We start from the raw sequence: 24,384 nt of genomic DNA on the forward strand, positions 1-24,384 counted from the left end.
TCTTTTCCTTGTTTCTAGAATGACCACGGGTTGAACAGGTTTACTACGCCCTTCTTCTTCATGGTGTGATTCTTCTCCTTCCTCGTCAACTTCCTCCTCAAATATCGGAAGTTCTTCATCATCAAAATCAATAGAAAGTTCTTTTGACTTATTAAATGTTATACTTTCATCAAATATGACATCACGACTAGCTTCAATGTGATGTCCATCTTTCATATAGCTTTTATAAGCTTTTGATGAGTTACTATACCCAACAAATATACCTTTCATACCGGAAGGATCCGGCTTCTTTACTTTTTCCTTTGGTATATGAATATACACGGGACACCCAAAGATCCAAAGATGATCTACAGACAGCTTCTTTCTAGTGAACAGTGCTATCGGAGTCTTGTTATCTAGAGACCTGTGAGGACATCGATTTTGAATGTAGATTGTTGTCTTTGTTGACTCTCCCCACAGAAACTTAGGTAGATCTTGATCGTGTAACATTGCTTTTACCTTTCTTCAATAGATCTATTTTTTTTTCTGTGACTCCATTTTGTTCGAGATTGTATCGGACTATCAGCTCCCTCTTAATCCCAGACTCCTTATAGAATGCTATAATCTCTTTGGATGTATATTCTCCTCCATTATCAGATCTTAGTATCTTGATTCTTCTTTCTGTAAGGTTCTCCACTTTAGCCTTGAATTCTTGAAATTTTGTAAATACTTCATCCTTGCTTTTCATTAAGTAAACCCAGGTCTTTCTTGAATGATCATCTATGAATGTGACATAGTATAGATGGCCTCCAAGTGATTTTGGAGTCAAAGAGCCACAAACATCAAAGTGTTGGAAATAATACTGAGAGGGGGGGGGGGTGAATCAGTATTATCAGATCATTAAAACTTTTTCAATGCTCAAAAACATATACGCTACTTCAGTTAAGTGAACCCGCGTGTACACGCTGCTGTGTCTAAAGCAACTAGCGTATATCCAGAAATCTTATGATTCAGTTAGCTTATCTTCAGTAAATGCATCAGAACATTATTAACCATATTAGCAGTAAACAGGTGCAGTATAACAGAACAGATCATCACACAAATGCCACACACATGAACACAAAGATATAAGGTGGAAACCCAATGTGGGTGAAAACCACCTGCTGCAAGTCATCTCAATCTTCTTCTTAATAAGAAAATCCTTTTACAATATTTGTATTGGTGCAGTCTTATACCAGTATGGGAGCTACAACCCCCTTTGCTCTTGTACTAGCCGATCCATTTACTAGTACACAGGCTGCTACCTGCTTCAATGCTCCAAAGATCTCCCTTAGCTTTTGTACTAGCTTAGATACTAGTACGTAGGTGCTTGCCTACAATCTTCTCTCCTCCAGGTACCACGTTTCATCAATTTTCAGACTGGATACACTGAAGCACAACATATAATCTGAAAGGCCACATTTCATCCAATTTTCATACTGGACCCATAACTATCATTGAAGCTCAAAACAACCATCAAACTCTGAATCACTGAAACCCTGTTAACAAAACCGTCACCAGAACACAGAGCAGACACAGAACTCTGTAATAACCATCAGACCCATCCGCAACTTCAAGTATCAAGCTTTACAATGTATACGCTACTTTTATGAATCAAACCCGCGTGTATACGCGCTTTTGCCAAAGACAACCCGCGTACAGATCTAAAAATACTTTTTCATAATTTGCAGCTGTACCAGACATCAATCATACTCATAATACTTATAGAACAATACATGCGTCAGTATGTAGATCTAGAATAAGCATCATAAAGATAGTTCATTTCAAACCATTTGATCCCGATCTCTCCTTAGATCTTGTTCTCCATCAACCGATGAGATCTCTCCTTAGCTCAGATCAAGCAATGCATCATCAACCCATAACCTGCATGCTGGATCTAATGCTTCATCAGATATTCAAGACATTTCAGATACACTTGCCTAATGATTTCCTTCTCCTTATATAGCCTTAGGCCTTGTTCAATACCAAGAGCCAAAAACCATAGTAACACAATACCATCAACTTCAAAACTAGGGATCGACACGCCCGTCGAGACACAATGGTCCGAAACCATAGGCACAACTTCCAAGGACTAACCGCCATGGACCAAAGGTACTTTTCCACATACACGCGCTTTTGCTGAAGCCAACCTGCGTGTACACGCGACTTGGGCTTAACGAACCTGCGTGTATGAGCTTTCTCTTCTTCTTATAGTCTGATCATCAATTCCTTACCTTCTGTACTATGATTTGTCATCAGTGAGGTTTGCCATCAAGGACAACACTTATCTCATAATGCCAACAATCTCCCCCTTTGGACTTGATGGCAAAGCTAACTTGTCACACTTAGAATTATCATCTGATTCCTTTGAGCTATCCTCCATTAGTCACATCTGATATCTCGTCTGAAGATTCATCCAGTTATACATAAGTGAGATATTCTTCTATGAGAGGGTTGCCATCAAGTACAACACATGCATCATAATGCCAACACAGAGTGAATGAGATCCAAGATTTCTTTCGACCGCGAAGCACTACTTCCAAATGGTCTCTTGATATTCTTGCCCAGTGGACATCCCTTGCAGACACCTTCATGGTCTTCCTTTAGATTCGGGATTCCATCTACTATGGAACTTAAGTTGGAAGTATTTTGAAATGTAGATGACCAAACCTTCGATGCCAAATTTCACATGGACTAATCTCAATGTGAACTAGGACTTTGTTTACAGGAGATATTAATTTGTAAAGCCTTCCTTCTCGGATACCAATAACTTTAGCTTGATCTATGCTTGAGTCTTTTCCCCAAACAACTACTTTTCCATCAATGAAGGCTACTCTATCTCCTTTGTCTTCTAAACTTGAAATAGAAAGTAAATTTTTGTGCAAACCTGGAACAAATAGAATGTTGTTGAGGTGGATGTTGCTTCCATCTTCGAGTTTTATGGAAGTTGATCCAATGCCCTTCACAAGATAGCTTTTGTTGTCTCCAAGTTCCACAGAGTAAGCATATTTTCCTTTTGATAAGGTCTTCAATTGGTTGGAGTGGTCACTCATGTCCCTTGATGCACCACTATCCATTACCTAGATGTCTTCGTCTTGGAACGTACCAGAGAACAGACCTTCATCCCTTTCATTGATTGACACCTTCTTTGAAGATAATAAGAAAATCCATGCTTCCTTGATACCTTTCATGAGTTGGCTTGCAATTTTCTTGATGACCTTCTTTATTATAGAGGATATCTTCATGATGCCCTTAGAGAACCAAAACTCTGATTCCATGTTGAGAATTCAATAGGACAATGAATATGTTAATTCTCTTAACTTGATAATGGTTTGTCTTATCTTTTACTTATTAGCTTTGTTCGTTATTATTCCAATGTGTAGTGCATCAAACAGCTACCAAAACAGTAAGAACAGTGACACTGTATATAGGCTGCAAGCCAGGGCCAAAACCCATCCTCTTGAGGGGAAAACCCATAAGTCCCTTCTCTTCTTATAGATATTTCAATTGACAAATACCGACATAGAGACTCAGAAAAATACCCTCCAAGATCAAGTCTACCACAGCCTCCTGCTTCAATATCTTCGACCTCCCAGTAGATTCGAAATTCTACTCCCCATCAACTGTTGCAACTGTTGTTGCTTCTCTTGGAGACTTCGATCTCCCACTTGACTTCACTTGCCTTGTCTTGAGTCTTAGGGCTAATAAGATACCCTAAGAGACCTTCGCTTGCCTTCCCTTCGTTTCTTCTTCCAAGATTGAACCACAGATGATCCCAGTGCAGAAACCCTAACTTCGATCTTCACAAGAGAGATAGATAAGGCCTAGAAACACTTCGACTTCCTCTTCTTCGCACTTCATTCTTCGACTTCTACTTCTTCACATATGAGATGAGTGAGTGAGTGGTCCAAATGGAGGACAAGTTCCTTTATATATAGGCTTTTTCAAGGGTGGATGTGGCTTCTTCATGTAGGCTAACTTGACAACTCTTTAGGCCGACTTGATCTTGGAGGTATTTTGACAATTTAAAGACAAAATGATTTTTTCTTTACATTTTACAATGTGCCCATAGGGTCTTCAATATATGATAATCATTCTTAGACCTAGGACAAACCCTAGAAGCACTCAATGGGTGCTTGACCTGTAAAATAAAAGAACTTGAGGAAACCCATGCTCCGATAATAATAATAACTTTTTTTCCTTTTATAACATTTCATACTTATGAAGACTGAACCTAGTTACACATTTTTCAACAGGATTGTTCAAACAAGAAGAACAACAAAAGAAAGGAAAAAAGTGAGGCTCATATAGTTGAAGAAAAGGGAGAACCTAAGAAGAAGCCAAAAGGAGAAGATCCCAAGGATCTTTACTATAGAAGGAAACTCAATCTCTACCAAGTTCTTTATGCAATTTGTCTTTCTTTTATTAAGTAGAAAGTAGAGTAGCATGCATTGTTGCATTCCCTAGAAAAGTCTTGGTTCTTGTAATAGCATGGCATCATAGATAGAAGCATCTGATTGTAGAGGAATTATAGTGTACATAGTCAGGTTTCTTTGAAAAGTCATCTAGCTATCAAAGAATGAGAAGATTGGACCATTGTATATTAAAGTTCATCCAAAAATTTTCTAACATAATGTTGGAGGTAGTCATTTTGCAAAGAAGGATCATCAAGATCCTATAAGAACCATCATTTTAGAAGGTTCTTGAAAGGAGCATTACGACATGACTAGTATATATCCCATCTAGTATGGAAACAATACTTCTGAAGGAGGAAGGAATGCAAACGGTCAAGTTGTAATGTGAAAGTCTTTCTCCTCTTGGGAAAAGAAACCTATCTTCGATAGGTATAAGAAGCAAGCTCATTCAATGAAAATATGGTTAGATGGTTGTATGGAAGCAAAGGTATGCATATAATTAAGTAACTCTTCACTAGGGTAGGGTTCATATATACAAGAATCTTGCAGAAGGAGTTGGTTATAAAAGTGTGTTTGATAAGTCTTCCATATCGTTACATGATGCTTGAAAGAAAATTTAACATACTGGCTAAGACTCTCTCACATAATGCCTTTATTGATGACGATAACTAAAGTAAAGTGATACGAAAGGTTGATGGCTTGAACCCTGTCACAAGATTGAAGGCTCAAGATGGCTCCATAACATTCAGGAAGAAAAAATTTCAATATAATGAGATACAAGAGAAAGAAGGAGCCATGCAACTACTATCTCTATTAAGAACTGGTAGTTGATACACTCATGAAGACAAACTAGAGAGTTTGTGGTTATGACTTCCCAATCGAAAGGAAGTAAAAGTGTCTCCTCTATATTTTAGAGGGAGTGAGAAGCCTCCTCAAATAGGAGCAAGTACCTATTCCTTGAAGAAGTAGGATTGAGAATATCTTCCCTGGTTGAGAGGGACTGATGATGGACATTGTATTCTCTTCTATCATGTGTCATGCACTAGGTCGGGACGAACAACCAACGATCGTACGTCTAAGTGAAGGCCATGGTAGGTTGAATGGAGGATTGGATAAGCGTATGTGATCTCCTTGAGGATAGAGAATCCAAGATAGGAATGTTGATCTAGATTGTCATTGATGTCAATATGGCAATATTCTAGGATACTAAATGATGATATGAAGCCAAGGAGAAGCAGAGCAGATCTATGAAGAAACAGGAGCAAGAAGCCAAGGAGCAAAGCCATCAGGGAAGCCATTGGAAAGACATTGGAAGCCATTGGAAGTCAAGAACAGGAGCAGTCAAAGAAGAGTTATCAGAAGAGTTCATCAGAAGCAGTTTATCGGAAGCCATCATGAAGCCAAAGCGTAAGAGGAAGAGGTCATTGGAAGCCACGAGAAGCAAAGAGGAACACATCAGCAGAGGTGCATAAACAGAGTTATCGAAGGTCACAGGAAGATAATCCATAGGAGCAACAGCGATCGGAAGAGCGGAAGAGTGAAGAGAAGTCACAAGAGATCAAACCCAAGTATTTGCAGAAGAAGAATGGCGAAGGAATAGATCTGGCTCGTCAAATCGATAGATCTATTAGATCGACAGTGATTAGCGACTGCAGGGGTAGGAAAGTACGGATTTCCTTGATCGTGGCTGAAGTCCCACACTCAATCCTAGCCGTTGATCTCATATTCAACTCTTAGATCACAGTCAATTGTGGGACTTAAGGTCGTTTTAATCCATGTGCCAGTCGAAGTTCCGCAAACCCCGATTGTGATATAAGGTGTGGACCCGATCGCTCCATTTTACACGCCCTAAAGAAATATCGCATCTATCGTATCGAAACTTTCATATCACAAGACTTAAAGGGATGTTACGTTAAAACCCCCGATTGCAATATATATTACGGACCCGACTGCACCATTACAACATGAATTAATATAATATCACATCCGCCACATCAGAACTTTCATATCACACATCTTAAAGGGATGTCACGATAAAACCCTCGATTGTGATATATGTATTACAGACCCGACTACACCATTTAACATGACTAAATGTAATATCGCATACGCAGTATCGCAAGTTCCAAAGGATGTTAAAACCTCTGATTGCGATAGAGTTGTGGACCCGATGGATTCATTAAAAACAGTTCATTTAATATCGCATTCGCTCCATCGGAAGACAGCGCATGTGCACACTTGTAAAACCTCCGATTTTTATGAAGTTGCGATTGCGGGATTAAAGGAATGACTCTGATTCTCATGAAATTGCGATTGCGGGATTAAAGGTGATGACATGGCATGTGGGACCTCCATGTGGGTATAGCAACGCTTATGTGATTTCCGTAAATAATAAGTATATTGGATGAATATTAAAAAAGGGCCTCTCTGATATAATTTTAATATGCGACATCATAAGTCGGCCTCTCCTCCAATAAACGTGTCTTTTGGGTATTGATGAGACTCGTATATATACAAGTTAGAGACTTCACCTCAAGCATTGATCTCGGGCATCTATCACAGAGAAGAAGGACAGTTCACAACTCGTGAACGTGAGGTAGTAGAAGAAAGGAACCCAAAGGTCAAGACTCAAGCGAACGAAAAAGGAAGCCAAAGGTCAAGCAAACGAAAGAGGAAGCCGAAGGTCGAGCGAGCTAAGAAGGAAGCCGAAAGGTCTAGTGGAAGAAGAACAAAGCCGAAGGTCGGGCGAGCGAATAAGGAAGCCAAAAGGTCCAGCGGAAGAAGAAGGAAGTCGAAGGTCAAACAGTCGGTTGATTGGGTTATTTATTGAAAAGCTCGGGCCTGTGTTTTACAGTGATTCAGATAACAGTTCAAAAGGACGCTTTGCAGATCTATGAAGATTATCTTAGTATAAACAGGGTTTTTTTTAATTGAACACACATATGAAGCTGCAACAGTCACTCCTCTAAAGAAGTCACTCCTAAAGCAGTTAATCCTGACGCAATCACTCCTAAAGCACTTAATCCTGACGCAATCACTCCTTAAGCATTTGCCGTGACAGTGAGAATAGATACTTGAAACAGAGAGTTGATTTTGCGCAGAGCTTAGTGCAGTTCATTGTAGACACATTGAAGTTGTGTGAAGTCTCGTGTAGATCATGATGGCTATTCGAAATCATCATGAGGTAACTTTGCAGACTCTGTTTGGGCAATATGAAAAATTGTGAAGATTCCTTCATATGAAGACAGGTTGTTATTGATGTAGCAGTGAAGCTGTAAATTGACAGAACACAGTAAAGAAGATTTTGAGAGCAGTATAATACAATCAAAACATTTCTTGACAAGATAGGGTCAGAGCCCTTAGGGTTGGTGCCTCAGAATTGGAAGGATTGGTGTCCTTGGAGTTGGTGCTCCTAAATCCAAGGTTGGTGCCTTGACAAGATAGGGTCGGAGCCCTTGGGGTTGGTGCCTCAGAATTGGAAGGATCAGAATTGGAAGGATTGGTGTCCTTGGAGTTGGTGCTCCTAAACACAACGTTGGTGCCTTGAGAAGATAGGGTTGGTGCCCTAGAAGTTGGAGCCTCACAAAAGACCAAGTTGGTGCTTGGCAACATGTTGGAATCTTATATATATATTGTACATGATTTATTGTAAAGATTATATTAATAAAAGCATTTATTCCTATTGTTCAATTTTGTGTTCTAAATATAAATGATTTAAATGGTAAAAATAACAATTGAAAAGAAATATTGATTCACCCCCCCTCTCAAGGAAGTATTTTTGTTGGCCGACAACCTTTGAGAATTGGACATGTATCCAAGATGAGAGTGGTCAAAGAGGACCGATATTCTTTGAGGATTGGGAATCCAAGATAAGAATAGTCCTAAAAGGACATACCTGGTGAACATTCGGATGGGGTATGCACCTTGAAGAGGTAGTGTATCTCACGTAAAGCCCCCCAACATTATGCTTTGATTTAAGTGTTGAAAATTGTAACTAGGTTCGGTCTTCATTGTAATCATGACATTGTATATTCTTTATAAAGAAAGAAAGAGAAATTATATTTTATTTTTGGAGTAAAGGTTTCATACTCAAGTTTGAATCAAAAGCATGTTGTTCATGCTTTTAGGTCTTCTAGGTTTTTCTAGGATAAAGAATAATATGGGTCATGTGTCATAGTCCCATTTGGACTCATTGTAATGAAGAAAAATATTTATTTTATTGAGAAAAATCCATGGATAAGCCCGAGACCAAGTCGGCCTAAAGGAGGGGTATTCGACCCTCAAGAAAGGTTATAAATACAAGGGAGCTCGAGCTCATTTGGACCCTCATCTCAAGTAATTTTGATCTGCAATAGCGAAGGTGAAGAAGTGTAGCTGGGAGGAAGAAGAAGAGGAACAAAAGTCTAACTTTGTCAAGGAACCTTTTTCTCTTGTTTCGCTAGGGTTTGTGAAGCTGCCAGTTGTAGGAGGACGAATTTCTATAGAAGTTGCAGGGGGGCGAAATTTTGTTGCAGAAGTCGGAGTTGCAGTAGCAGTGTAGTAGTGTCGAAGTGTTGGAAGTTGTCTCAAGGAAGATCTTGCTAGGGGCCGACTTGAGGCTTGGAAGCTTTGTTAGCTTAGGTCTTTGGATCTTGGAAGTCTCTTTTGTAAGTAGATTCTAAAGAAGAAGAGAAGCATTTTATGGGTTCTCCCCTAGGAGGGGTCTTTCCCTGGCTTGGAGCCTATATCTTATGTACTTTGTCTCTTGGTGATCTTCTTGTTTTGGTAATTACTTGATGAACAAAATTAAAGAAGTAATTAAAGAACATCTAGCATCACAAGTAATTATCAAGTTATGGAAAATAAGTTGCAATATGCAAGTCTCCAGATTTTCCAACAATAAGGAGAGCTTGTCAAGTTAAGGCCTTACTATGTTGACAATGTTGGTCATGATGTTGATGCTTAAAGATGGCTTACCAGTCCGACACTTCTTATGAGAACTCTTCAGTTTGGGAATATCCTTGTACTGCTTGTACAATTATGAATACTCCCTAGTTAAGAGGGAGTGTTGGAAAATATAACTATTTTCAATCTTCATAATTGTCATTGTACTCATGCCAATATGTATATCATACGTTACAAGAATAATATTATTTTTAATTATGGGTTTCATGCTTCATTTTATTAGTCATCTAGGTCAAGCATGCATTTCATACTCCTAGTGTTGTCAAGTCAAAAGAATATTTTTCTTGAGTCAAGAGAGTCTTTATCATTTGTATAAGACCCTATTGGGCAAGTTGTAACATGTAAAAGATATTATTTTGAGTCTAGAAAGTCCATATGAGCCTCCAAGCACAAGTCAGCCCTGCCAGAAGAAGTCGGCCCAATTTGAGGCTATTCGACCTCATGACGAAGCTATATATAAGAGGAACTCAACCTCATTTGAGACAAATCTGCAGTTCGATCTAAAGCAAGCAAAGGAGGACAAGAAGGAGAGAAGACCTAGAAGAAGAGAACATCTCAAGGAGAAACTGAAATCTGATCGTTGTGAACATCCTTCTCTCACACAAGAAGGATCTGGGGTTTTTGTTGTTGTTGCAAGGCCGAAATTGCAGACCTAATTGCAGGTCCGAAACTTTCTTGCAAGAAGGTCAAGATTTGAAGCCAAAAAGACTAGAAGCAAAAGGAGGAGACCCTAGCAAAGGAAGAAACTAAAATTTGGACCTTTTTGCTCACACATGCAATGCAAATTAGGTTTCATGTACTGCTAAGGGCCAAAGAATTGCAGATTGAGTTGCAGATCTGAATTGATCTAGGGCTTTGGGTCTTGGTTTTCTCATTTGAAGCAGGTTCTATAAGAAGAGAAGAGATTCTTTCTAGGTTTTCCCCATGGAGTGGTTTTTCCCTAGCTTGGAGCCTACTTCTTGTGTCCATTATCTTTACTATTTTTTCTCTTGATAATGGTGCAGAATAAATTCTTTCTGGGTTTTCCCCTTGGAGGGGTTTTGCCCTGGATTGGAGCCTACTTCTTGTCTCCATTGTCTTTACTATTTTTGCTCTTGACAATTGTTTGATGAAAATATCTAATAAAAAAAACATAAGAAGATAACTAAAGTTCACAAGTAATTATTAAGTTTAAGGAGAAATTGAATTAATAGTTGCCCTACTGCATTCTCCAACATGTTGTTTGATTTTTTTCTTTGGTCCAAAGAACAACCAAGTAATGTCTTGAATTGTTGTTGATCCCATCTTTTTCTAAGTAATTCAAGACATCTTTGAGGTCTTCTAAGGTCTTCTAAGGTCTTTTCAATATTCATCTTTCTTATTCTTCATGCAAATCTTCCTCTTCGATGCGACAAATCCTGGCAGTATACAACATTGAAACCATACCCAACAAGACTTGTCAATATCATCCATACAACAACTAAAGGCGGCATATATGATACATATCAGCATATGGCATCTCTCACTCATAAGCAATACATGGTCATATTATTAGCATGCCAAGGCTCCCGATTATGCCTTACACACACCAAACAACTCCTCAACAATAATTATGACTCAGACTCAACACCTTACAACTGCAGCAATATACAAACTACTAGCAACTTTCTCAACCATACAGGCATTTTTTCTTTACAGACCATTGACCACAGGGTTACAAATATTATGGAAATACATCTGAACCAAATTCAGCATATACCAATAACAACATGTGCTCTTCAAACCGCACTACTCCGTATCAATCTAGGACACAGTGAAATATAAATCCCAAGATTTAGGTACGTAGAGAAAATAAAACAACACCCTCAAATACAACCAAGCACCCGTGACTCGACAACTTGTCTCCTTAGTGCTTTACGTGGCTCAAATCAACTCGATCCACGAGGCATGGCTCATAGCCCACCTAGCCACAAAAATTTCAGCCTTCACGATTATTTCCGGGCATATGACCTTCCAAGTCTCGACTTCTTAAATAATAGATTCAACCTGATTAACCAATGATTTAATCCTCAACAAAAATCATGAAACATCGACCCTGGCAGCTGTAAAAATCACATTCTCTAGTGATCAACTCAATGAATGCTTCGTGAAACCAATGCAGCACTGTCACTTCGTGGACGCATAGCACTTCTCTAATTCTCTGCAGGTGGCATAAACACCTAGGATCGACAACATCATAAGAGTTTGAAAAATGCACATCCCTCTTCACACTCCATTGCATATGATCTGACAATTAATGCACATCAAAACAACCCGTGGACTATACAAGCCAACACACTTCCCTATCGACCAAATCAATTATAGTCTTCTACCATCGCATAGTGATCTCGTAGTGCCATTGACTTATTGCATATGGAGATCATTTACCTTCTCCAGCGCACACCAACTTGATCGCCAATATTATTCATTGCCAAATCAACCAGCCAAATATCAAACAACGTGCATAGGTTCTATTTTGATTGAATATATATGCAACTACAAACTCCAACAATCGCACTAGTCAACAATTGCATTATCGACCCCAAGCTTAGATCAATCAATTGAGGACCATATTACGATCAATGCACCGGTATCAAAATGCCCAACATTATCATTGCACCAAATCAATAGACACCTACAGCACCCCATTTATTCACTTGATCGCTCCAAATTTACCACTGGACCACCATCATCACACCTAATCGCACCAGAGCAAGGAAGAGGGCTCAATCAAATCTGAGAAATACTCCTGCGCCCTAGGACACTGACTTTATTACAGATTGGCACCAATGTCCATCACACTACCATACACCTAATCAAAAGAAATTTTTGCACTAGGGTTTCTAGATATAAGATTATGGCCCTTTTCTTTGCTAAATTGACCAACAAGCAATAAATTTGGTTCTAGTAGAATCAGTTGCTTGGCCCTAGCTGACTGATGAGATCGGCCCTAGTAAAACCCTTTAAGATTGGCCCTCATGCATCAATAATTTCAAACCTGCAACAATGATAAATTATTCTCATAAAATTAACCCTTGGGATTATTCCCAGCAACACTTTTAGGCAGCGTAGACCACCTACAAGATTTTCCAGTTATTTGGCATTGTCAAGCAGCGTCAGCGAGTCTGAGCCTTCCACTTTTGAAGAGGCTATGGGTGAGCCATGATAGAGGAGTATAGCTCGAACATGAGAAATGATGTATGGGATATCGTGCAAAGACCAGAGGGAAAGTCTATGATCACTTCTTGATGGATCTATAAGACCAAACATGCAATAGATGGCAGTGTCGAGAAGTACAAAACGAGGTTCGTGGCGAGAGGATTATCTCAGGAGCAGTGGATCACATGGAGACATTCGCACCTGTCGCTAGATATGAATCCAATAAAGCAGTTAGGTCCAATGTTTCAGATATGGAGTGCAGGATACATCAGATGGATGTGAACACTGCTTTCCTCAACAGGGTGATTAAGGAGGTGTATATTGAGCAACCTCAGGGCTTTGAGGTGTATGGGATAGACTCCCATGTATGCGAGTTGAAGAAGGCCCTTTATGGGTTGAAAGCTTCGCGCACTTGGTATGCCAGGATTGATGGATACCTTCTTGGTTTGGGCTTCACCAAGAGTGAGGATCCCAACTTGGACTAGGCACTTGTTGAAGGTGAGTCGCTCATCTTGGTCTTTTATGTGGACGATCTCTTCTTGACAAGATGGGAGAAGCTCATAGGAATATGTAAGGAGGATCTTGCCTCCGAGTTCGACATGAAGGACATCGGCTTGATGCACAACTTATTAGGATTCAAACTATGCCAGCAACCAAGAGAGATTTTCCTTGGATAGGGAAAGTATGCACTTGAGACCTTGAGGAGGTTCAAGATGGAGGATTGCAGGCCTATGTCTACACCAATGATAACTAACCTGAACAAGTTAAGTTCTTTTGAAGGTGAGTTAATGGATCTCTTATGTATAGGCCAGATATGCGTTTTGTTATGAACACTCTCGGCCAATTTATGGTGGAGCCGACACGGGTTCATTGGGTGGCATCAAAGCATGTGCTAAGGTACCTAGGAGGTATGGTAGATATTGGACTAAGATATGTCAAAACTAGAAAAGTGGAGTTGCAGGGGTACACATTTTGATTGGGCAAGAAGTGTAGTAGACAAAAAGTACACATTTGATTGTTGTTTTAGCTTGGGATTAGCCATGATCTCATGGTTCAACAGGAAGGAGCAGTCAGTGACACTTAGTTCAATAGAGGCAAGGTACATGGCAGCAAGTATGGTGAGTTGTGAGGCAATGTGACTTCACAAGATGCTTGCAGGACTATTTCATCTGCAAATGGGGCCAACGTTGATCCACTATGATAATCGAGTTGCATTAAGCTCTCTAAGAATCATGTATTTCATGATCGGTCCAAGCACATCGAGATCAAATATCACTTCATCAGAGACAAGGTCCATAGAAGTGTTGTGAGATTGCAGTACATTTATACAAAGGAGCTGGTTGCAGATGTTCTTGCTAAGCCTCTAGTGAAAGGGAAGTTTGTGAAGTACCAAGATAAGCTATAAGTGGTGTAGAATCCTGTGTTGCATGGGTACCCGCACCCGGGGGTGGGGTTCTCGAACCCGTCTCGGGTTCCCGCACCCAAGTACCGGATTCGGGTACGGGTTCTTCCCAGACAAACCCAAAAGAACCGGGTTCTTCCATGAAGAACCGGGTTCTTCAAAAAAAAATTGGGTTCTTTTCCTTTAACAGGTTCTTGGGTTCTTGGGTTCTTCGGGTTCTTCGGGTTGGGTTCTTTGGGTTCTTTGGGTTCTTCATAGAAAAACTATATTAAAAATTTAATTTTCAAATAATTTTTTTTATTGAAATTTAAAAAATAACTTATAACAAAGGTAAAACTTAGAACAAAACCTAAAAAACCCTAAATCAATTCTTGTAAATCAATTTGGAATGAAACATTCTTCCACGGTCCTTACCATCAAAACCTGTGTTGCACGGGTACCCACACCCAGTTTTTTAAGTTTTTTACAAGTCTTGTTTTTTAAGAATTCTTGTAAATCAATTTGGAATGAAACATTCATTCCCGAGCCAAATAACCATCAAATTATAAACTGTAAATGCACACATACAGGTTCAGACATTTTCGGTCAAATAGAAAGTAGGATTGAGACCAGCCATAAGCTGTAATCAGCTGATGCTGTTAAATGGCGAAGGGCTATTTTGGACAATGGCTAAATTAAGTATCAAAATCTGCCAATTTCTCAAAGCATTCTGATAACATCATGTTAAGATTAAAACTAGGAAAATATGCCTAAATCATATATGGTCTCTACAGACTTGTACACCAAGTAATCTCTAAAAATTGCGAAGATGTTTTATGTTTATATAATTAATATTCAGGCAGAGCTTCGCACTCAAAGACAAACTATTCCTCAAGCCATCAGATGGCTGCTGTGCATTTTATTGGGAAACAAAGACTGATAAGCGTGTTTTTTGGAAGGGTAAGGCTGCCACTGTTTTTGGGATTGCTTTACCACAGAACACACCATGCATGGGGCAGGTGGATGATTAGACATCAAGAAAATTCTAGACCACTATCAGGTTGAGAAGAATCTCCTATGAAAAAATTGTGTTTTTATATGGGAGAAACTAAACATTCAAAGCAAAGTTACAAGCTCAAGCTCCAGCCAAAATGAGCAATTTCAATAAGGATAGAAGTTGTCTTGAAATTAGAGCAGGAGGTAGAAATGCTAACACTCCTTAGCTGTGTAGGAGGAAGGGTTTGTACGACCACAGCCTGATTCATTGATAGGCATCCTTGCAAATGAACCTAAGCTGCATAGTTATTTTAAAGCCTGTGTGTGACAAAATTTGTCCCAAGTTTCACCAAAATAGCTGAGTCTAGCATTTATCCTAGTATGTATTTTGAATTTTCAGTTTTAGTAGTAGCCTTGAGCTCTCTCACATAGCTGTCACAGTGTCATGGTTACACAGAAAAGATTCAAAAGAACAGTTTTCTGGTGATAAATTTTGAAATATCAATGTCAATGTTGAATGTTCAATGATGTGCATGTTTAAATGATTATCATTAAAGTTTTCTTGTTTAAAGTTGAAAAAATATACAAATTCAAATTTCATATATATTATTAATTATAAATTTATAATTTATAAAATTTAATTATTAAAATTTAATATTATTATATTACCCAACGAACCCACGCACCCTGTTTCCAAAAATGTCGTCCCCGTCCCCATCCCTGTCCCCGCACCCACGTTTCCTGACAACATAGGTAGAATCCCTTCCTTGCTAGGGAGTGAATGTTGATGCAAGTGGTAGCTTCAGAAGGTCTTCTACATGTACTTGGTTTCTTAGCATGTGGAAGACATTATTTGCCTCTTCTACATGCTTGCTTGGTGGAGTGAGTGATTTATGTCTTCTTTCATAAGTCTAACTTAGGAAAAGTACAATAATTAAAGTCAATTAATTATTGTGGACTGTTAAGTCATTTTCTAAGGATAAATAATTTAATTATTTAAGTGACTTAGAAATAATCTCAACCATTAATATCTAAGATAATTCAAGAAGGGAAATTAGGGTTAGGGGTACATTCATGTATGCCAAGATGCCTTTTCGGTTGAAAAATGCAGGAGCTACTTTTCAGCGGGCTATGGACAAAGCTTTTGCAAATGAAAAATATGTATTTATGGTTATCTAGCTAGATGATCTTACAGTGTTTTCAAAATCTGATGAAGATCATTTGCATCGTTTAAGAATTGTTTTTCAGAAATGCAGAAAATTTGGCATCTCACTTAACCCAAAAAAGAGTTTGTTCGCCATGGAAGAAGGTAAGCTACTAGGACACATCATCTCTAAAGATGGCATTGGCATTGATCCTGCAAGAGTGGAGGCCATTCAACAACTAGACTTCCCCAGGAACAAGAAAGAGATTCAGTGTTTCAATGGGAAAATTATTTTCTGAGAAAGGATACTAAATGGGAAGGCTGACGCAGAGGGCAAAAGAGGCTGACGCTGGGGTTTTCGTGGGGCAGATTGGAGTTGAGGAGTTACCGGAGTGTTTATTCGGGGTTTCAGCCGAAGCATCTGTCTCCGAAGGAGAGGTATTACTGTCGAGACTTTTCTCTGTTGGGTGAGCCGGATTTGGCACCCAAATTGCATTTTGAAACTGCTTAATAAATCAAACCCTCAGATAGATGCATCAGTTTTCCCGCATTGGGTTTTTCCGCGGACATTAGTCCAAACATAACGGTGTCATTTGTGTTCTTGTTTCTGTTTCCTTCAGTTGATGATTTGTAATGTGTTGAGCATGTACTTGTGTTTATTTTCAATATTTACATGGTAAATAACTTGTTAATTAATCAGAACAAGTAGGAAGGAATAAATCAGAAAGTACATAAAGGTTTTCTAAGTGTTAGACTTAGAAACTTCACATTGGTATCAGAGCGTGGTTGCAAATCACAGGAGAACTGAGGACATCAGCCGAGCAGAGTAGCAGCAGCAGAAAACAGTTGTCCCGAGTGACAGAAGTTGTTCCTAGCAGCAAAATAGCAAGGAAGGGATGATGCAGTGCCTGCATCATCAAGTTCGGGCCAAGAAGAGGCTGAGATAGGCAAAGACAGGCTCACGCAGAGCCACACAGAGGCCAAGAGGGCCGACGCAGTTGGCTTAGGGAGCTATTTTATCAGTGTTGGGACTGCGCAGAGCCTAGGAGCTCTCACCTTCGGGTTGCTGGGGTTTAGGAGGTTGTGGATAAGTTGCAGAGTGGAGCTAGTGGCGTACTGTTGTCAAAATAGTACCTAACATGGCAAGGCCAAGAAGGAGGGAGTTGCTACCGAGGATTTCTAGCCGAGAAATCCAGATCAGTGGTGTTGTTGCACAAACAATCAGAGTAGGGGGCATCTTGACATCGGCTGAAGTATTTCCAGGAGGGAAATCGAGGCTCGGAAGGAGTCACATCGAGAACTTCCAGGAGGGAATTAGAAGAGCAGCGGAATGGCACTAGACGATGTAAGAGACCAAGACAAACTGGACGGAGCCTCAAACTTCGTAGTCTGGAAGGCCAAAATCTTATCCGTACTTGACAGAAATCATGTCAAGCACTTCGCCTTGAAGACGATAGCAGTCCCAGTTGACCCAGCTAACAATGACAGGTATGAGGAAGCAATGGCGAGGGCCAAGAGTATCATTCTTGACGGAGTCAAGGATCATACAGTACCACATATTGCCGAGAAGAATACAACACGGGAGATGTGGGAGGCCCTGACCAAGTTGTATCAGCATACTTTCGTGCAAAGGAAGATGCTCCTAGAAAATCAATTGCAGTCATACCAGATGCGGAAGGGAGAACAGATCGACACCTTCCTCAGTCGATTGAAGGAGATCCGAGATCGGCTGACTTCCATAGGGGCCACACCAGATCCAGAGTTGATGGTGAGAATAGCCCTGAATGCAGTCTCAAAAGATCGGGAGGTGTTTGTCCAGAGCATACTGGGCAGGGCGACCCTTCCAGATTGGGAGGAAATGTGGGCGGCTCTTCGCCAAGAAGAGATCAGGAGGGTGACCAAGACAAGGAGCAGCAACAAGAGGATTAGAATCAAGGAGGAGGAGGTGGATGTTGCCCTAGCATCTGAGGGTAAGCAAGAAAAGCGGAAGAAGAAGGACCTCTCCAATGTCAAATGCTTCCACTATGGGGAGTTGGGTCATTATGCGACCCAATGTCCAAGAAAGAAGAGCAAGGGAGAAGCTTCTGAGACCAAGGCAGCGCCAGCAAGGGCATAGAAGGAAGTGGAGACAGACGATAACTGTGCCATGAGTGCACACACACCACTTGAGCGAAAGTGGGGAGACATCGAGTTGTAGTCAAGGGGACTACAGAAGATGAGGGGCAGGATCCTCGAGGTACCCAACCTCTTGGATTATACCTGGCTACGGGAGCCCCAAAGAGGAGTACCAGGACTAGCGGATGTCGGTAGAGACGGATGAGGATGGAGCGGCAGAGAGAGCTACAATGCAGGATTCCTAGGATAGTGCGAAGCTAGCAGGCTACAACAGTGCAAGAGGCACAAGAGTGTTGCACCAGTGCAGGATGGCACAGAAACGTGTGCAACGATGGTAGATGCAGGGAGTTGTAGCAGCAGAGGTCAGAGAGGGAGCACTTGTAAGCGACAAAGGGAGCTTCAGCATCGGGAGTGTCTCTAGCCTGACAGAGATGTCAGAGTCGGGAGATCAGTTACTTACTTCTCAGTAACTGAGTTGCAATGCAGTATTTAGCAATGGCAATGCTATGGGTAATATGATGAGAGGGGTTGCAGGGCAGAAGCCAGAACTGTCAGGAACAGCCAGGAAAGTTGACGCCAATGTTGCGGGGGAGCGCCTCGCCCCCCCCCGATCCCGCTCGCAATCCGCGCTCTGAGCGGGAGCGGGTTAGGAATAAACTCCCTAAAAAACGCTCCCTGCCTTTTCGGGAGCGTTTTGCCTTTTTTGTAATGATGTTCCAAATGCAATTTTTTTTCAAAGAAACAAATAAATTTTGAGTGGGGCAACTTAATGATCAAGTCTATGGCTCTAGTATTGATATGTGATTCATGGTAATGTTAAATTCTTAAAGTAAAAGTGACATTCTGCTTAACCTTCATTTTGATCTTTTTACTTAAATTTTTAATGTTACCATGAAATGACTCAGGATGTTTAAGAGTGGTTCCGAGCTCATTGGATTTCATATGGAGAAAGTAGAATTTTAGATTTCATGTTGAAATTTGGTACCGAAGGACAGGTGGTTCCCTAAAGCTTTGATCTTTGGCCTAGGGAAAAGTGTCCAAAAGAATTTAGTTTTTCTCCTAAAGTGAATTTATATTTTTTATAAAGTCAAATCTAATTTAAAAGTGACTTTAAGTGATAAAGTTACTAAAGTCTAATTTTAAAGTGACTTTAATAAAGTCAAAGTAAAATTAGAAAGGAAAAGTGACTTTGGAAATAAATGACTAAGAGGGTCTTTATTAAAGTGGGGTGAATTAAAAAATAAAAAGTGAGATTTAAATGAGCATTTAATCTCAGCCCTAGATCTCAATATATTTCAGCCATTGGATTTAGGGATCAACCAAAAGTCACTTAGGGTTGGATTAAGGGAGGAAAAGGTCATTCATTTTCTTTCATGAGCAGATTGAGAGAGAGAGAGCAAGAGAGCAAAGGAGATTTCTGGACAGGGAGGAGAAGGAGGCAGCAGCTTGGCACACATTCCAAGGCAGCGGTTTAGCAAATCCATACAGCTGAGTGAGCACACAGTGAAAGGCAGATATTTGACATGATTTTCTAGAAATCCGTACAGCAGTTTATTTGTGGAGGTCGTAAAGCAGTTGGGCACGATTTTCTAGGAAAACCATACAGCAAGTTGGGCACGATCTTCTAGGAAAACCGCACAATAGTTGGGCACAAAAATCGAGGAGGCCGTACAACAAATTTGGCACGAAAATCGAGGAGGTCGTACAGCATTTATTGCTGTTCTGTTTTGTTGTTGCTAGTTTTTCTAGTTGGCTGTGAGGCATGGAAAACGAGATAAGTTGTAAAATTTGCTTGCTGATTTTTTTGTTGAATATTTGTCACTGTAAAAAGCATTTTCCAAAAATAAGAAAGAGCTCTCGAACTGGTTTCCCCAAGAGTTGTAGGGGGTTTTTCCAGGGTCACCTTGACCAAAAATCATTGTGTTTAAATGTGTTAAATGGTTGTTTGTACCTGCTGATTTTTTATTTCTGCATTTTCCAGCATTCTGTAAAATTTCCAGAATTTGTGTTTTCAGCAAAATTTATTTTTTTTCAGTTGTTGAATGTATGGATATGGGAAAGGGCATTTAACTATATGAGAGAAATAAGGTGAAACTGAAAACCGGGGTGGGAAAAGAGAAATTTTTACATTTCATTCAAAATCCAACAGACTTGTCAATTTTTCAGGACTTCAGGGTTGCAATGTTTCCGTTGAATTTTGTCATGTATTAGGGTATGGAACTCATATTTAACCAAGAGCACCAATCCCTCTATGTACCTTGATGTTAATGACATTGGTTGTCAAACTCCTCTATCATGACCCTCCTAAAAATGTACGCATCACTCAAACAAAATCTTGACTTGACATGCTATGCTTTTTCTATCTTATGTAGCTTAAAGGGTGATATTAATGACAAATATCCCTATACAGATACAGAGGTAATGACAAAGACACCTCTGGATATTAATGCTTAGAGGATGACATTAATGACAAAGATCCTGATTTGCCAACAAGACTAAAAAATTAGACATTTCTCGTGGTGGCAAGAGGCCTAAGCATAAGCAATAGATAATAGATTTACTTGTCTTTTCTAGTTTCTAGTAGTTTTTATAACTATTGACTCTTTCATATTTATTATGATATTTTTCTAAACAATATATGACAGTTTAAGTTTGAAGTTGGCAAATTATAACTCATTAGTAATGAATTATAAATATGATGCTTCATGAAAGTTGAAAGTTGTCTCATTTCATTTCATGTTAGATATTATTTGTTGTAATGGTTACACTTAGCTTACAAGTACAACTTTGGTGATCAATGATGATAAATGTTATATATTGAATTTTGAAAGCTTGAAACTTTAAGATTGATGAATCATGAGACTAAATATGTTGTATTTACTATGTTACTAACTTGTGGACATGGTTGATGAAGATTATAACTTCTAGATGATTGTTGTTATATGGTTCAATTTATGTTTTTTATATCTAATTCATCATTCTACATGTTTTTGTTGACATATATGTATCAAAATATAAAAAATATATATGTTATATTAAAAACGCTCTGGGATTCGCTCCCAAACTGGGAGCTTCTGAAAATGTAGCTCCCGCACCCGTTTTCGCTCCCACTCCCAAGTAACACTAACTGACGCAAAGGGCAGAAGTCGAAATTGTCGAGAAAGCTGACGCAGAGGGCAGAAGCCGGAATTGCCGGGAACTGTCGGGAAAGCTGACGTAGAGGGCAAAAGTCAGAACTATCAGGAACAGCCGAAACTACCGGGAAAGCTAACATAGAGGGCAAACACCGGAACTGCCGGGAACAGTCGGAACTAACGAGAACTGTCGGAACTAACGAATATGCCGGGAGCGCTGATGCAAAGGGCAGAAGAGGTTGATGCAGTCCCTAGAGGCTGACGCTAGGGTTTTTTGTGGGGCAAGTTGGAGCTGAGGAGTTGCCGGAGTGTTTATATTGGGTTTCAACCGGAGCATCTGAGATTTTTCTCTGTTGGGTGAGCCAGATTTGGCACCCAGATTGTATTCTGAAACTGCTAAATAAATCAAACCCTCAGACAGCTGCACTAGTTTTCCTGCATTGGGTTTTTCCAGGGACATTAGTCCAAAAATAACGGTGTCATTTGTGTGCTTGTTTCTGTTTCCTTCAATTGATGATCTGTAATGTGTGGAACATGTACTTGTGTTTATTTTTAGTATTTACATGGTAAATAACTTGTTAATTAGTCAGAACAAGTAGGAAGGAATAAATCAGAAAGTACATGGAGGGTTTTTAACTGTTAGACTATAAACTTCAACAAGTGCCTGTGGGGGTCCTCGGTGGAAGTAAATAATAGATGAAACCTGACAAGGGATATTAAGCATTTAATTGTATCTCTTGCTTTGTTTTGAATCCGCTACAGACACCTTAATCATTCCCAGACTAAAGAAGAAACTACTCATGTCACCACTCAAAGGTGAATCATTAACTTTAGCCATTCCTCAGGGCTCCACTCTTACTGTGGTCTGTCCTACCCAAATGGCATGTTAGAAAGCTTGAGGCCAGGTGCAAGTCCTAGGCGAATTTAATAGAATAGACACCCCTCAGACTTGACATCTAACCTGAAGGAAGTCCATGCTATGAGGAGCAGCCCCTCATGGTGTATTATGGAAGCACTTCCAAAACAAAATTGAAAGGTTCATGCATGTGATTGATGATCCACATGATGACTTAACATCTGAAAGTGGAAATGGAAGATAAGGTAAGTTTTCTTTACACAATGATTGCAAAAATCAACCAAAACCTTATCCAACCATTTTATGAGAATAGCCTTGCTTCTCAAGAGGGTGCTGCTTTATATGTGATTGATGATCCAAATGATGACTTGACATTTGGAAGTTGAAATGGCAGGTAAGATAACTTTTCTTTACAAAATGATTACAAAAATGAACCAAAAAATTTTCCAACCATTTTATGAGAATAGCCTCGCTTCTCAAGAGGGTGCTGCTTTGAACATCTTATTTTGTAATTAATAAGTTGAGATGGACTCATGTACGTGAGCATGGGCCTCCATCCTAGTGCCATTGGGGGTTCTCAGTTGAATTAAATAATAGATGAAACCTGATAAGGGATATTAAGCATTTAAAAGTATTAATATCTTGAATCCTCTAATATTTACAAATGTTCACCGATCACTGAATGAATACATTGTTTGAATCCCAATATGTTTATAAACTTACATTGCAAGCAAATATAAGTTCAGAGTACCCTATTGGCCCAATTTTCATATCCAGAATTGAAACAACCCAAGACATTTGTCATGATGCGCGCCTTTATTATATGAAACATCTTTTAGAGCAACATGATACAAGTCAACCATGGAAAGATATCTACAAATATGAAGTTGCTAACCTTCTCGATACAGGGATGGGAATAATCCATCTGGAGAGATCACAACAGGACCATCAGGTAAGGCCTTTCCATCCTGCAACATGAATGCATGTAGAAGGACATGAACGAGATATCCAACAATTGTAACCGTGGCTGAACTCTACCAGAAAATCAAGAAGGTATGAACATTAGAATTAAAATTTGAAATTGAAATTTTAACAGGTCTCCAAAGCTACCTGCTTAACATTGACAAGGAACTGCCTTGTAAGATATGCCTGAGCAATTGCACGAGCACTAAGGAACAGCAACTGGTAACCATTATCCTGCAACATATTTCATGTGAGGTTTGTCACATAACATGCAAACTTTAAGCTACTATGTACAGGCTTATGTTGCCCAACGGCCAGAGCAAAGAGGGAACAAGAGCAGGGAGTGGGATGGCAGGGATGTCCTTCCCAGAAAATCCAAGGAACCATGTGGTCTCAGAAGCTTTCCATGCAAACGTATTTTGGTATAGATTTTTAATATTATAATGCATATACATATTCAAAGACATGGCCAGGAATGCAAAATTAATTGCAGAAAACACACAATTGAGCACTAATACCAATAATACAATACTAAGAACTGCATGCAAAATACATAAATATATAGGTATTTAATAGTGTTTTATGATAATTACTTCTGCAATTCTGCTTTCTAGTGCAAGGACACTTTCTCTAAAACTTGCTGCAGGATACATCACTTAGATAGAATAATTGCTCTGTGACTTTACAATCACACACTCTATGTCCACATGTAACCTTTTAAATTTTAATACATTCAATTTTAATCAGTATTTTCCTCACAACGCAATAAATCAATCACCAATAATGCCTTGGAACTTGAAAGGCTTTTACAAGAAGAAAACAATAAGTTCAATGTCTTCACTTTCAAACTTGATTTTTATCTTCAAAAAAGATCCTCAAAAAAATCACATCATGGAGACACTTTCAACCAGCCAATCACATTCTATCTTGTACTCCAATTATCTGAAAATCAAAAACTTCTAAATTTTAAGCAATACCACCCTCTTTTAATTTGGCAATTCCAACTTGACCAATTTAACATAGAAAACACTAATGTCTTTAGACTGTTTCTAGGGTGAGTGTGAAAAAGAAATACACTAATGCCTATGAACTGCTTATAGGATAAATATAGAAAACTTTATTTAAACCATACAAAAATTTATTTGTTTCCTCAAACCCTTCATGTCATTTTCAAGCACCATTGTTCAGCCACAAAATGCATCTCACTCCTCACACCTCCATATTGCTTGGTTTTGTGCTGT

The 24,384-nt window shown here is 39.4% G+C and overlaps 1 protein-coding gene across 4 annotated transcripts in view; it reads right to left on the reverse strand.

Annotated features, from left to right (window-relative positions):
• The window catches only part of LOC149262857 (uncharacterized), a 292,938-nt gene that overhangs the window by 159,847 nt on the left and 108,707 nt on the right, over positions 1–24,384 (reverse strand). For all 4 annotated transcript variants that reach the window (XM_089425323.1, XM_089425317.1, XM_089425315.1 and 1 more), the window contains 2 exons: positions 23,291–23,377; positions 23,076–23,148 (listed from right to left, as the gene is read on the reverse strand). In XM_089425323.1, the coding sequence (XP_089281449.1) occupies positions 23,076–23,148; positions 23,291–23,377 (160 nt within the window). The remainder of the gene's footprint in view (positions 1–23,075; positions 23,149–23,290; positions 23,378–24,384) is intronic.

The sequence above is a fragment of the Pinus tabuliformis genome, chromosome 6 (genome assembly GCF_031772625.1).
Source record: "Pinus tabuliformis cultivar Carrire ecotype Pingquan chromosome 6, CPIR1, whole genome shotgun sequence".
NCBI lineage: Eukaryota > Viridiplantae > Streptophyta > Pinopsida > Pinales > Pinaceae > Pinus > Pinus tabuliformis.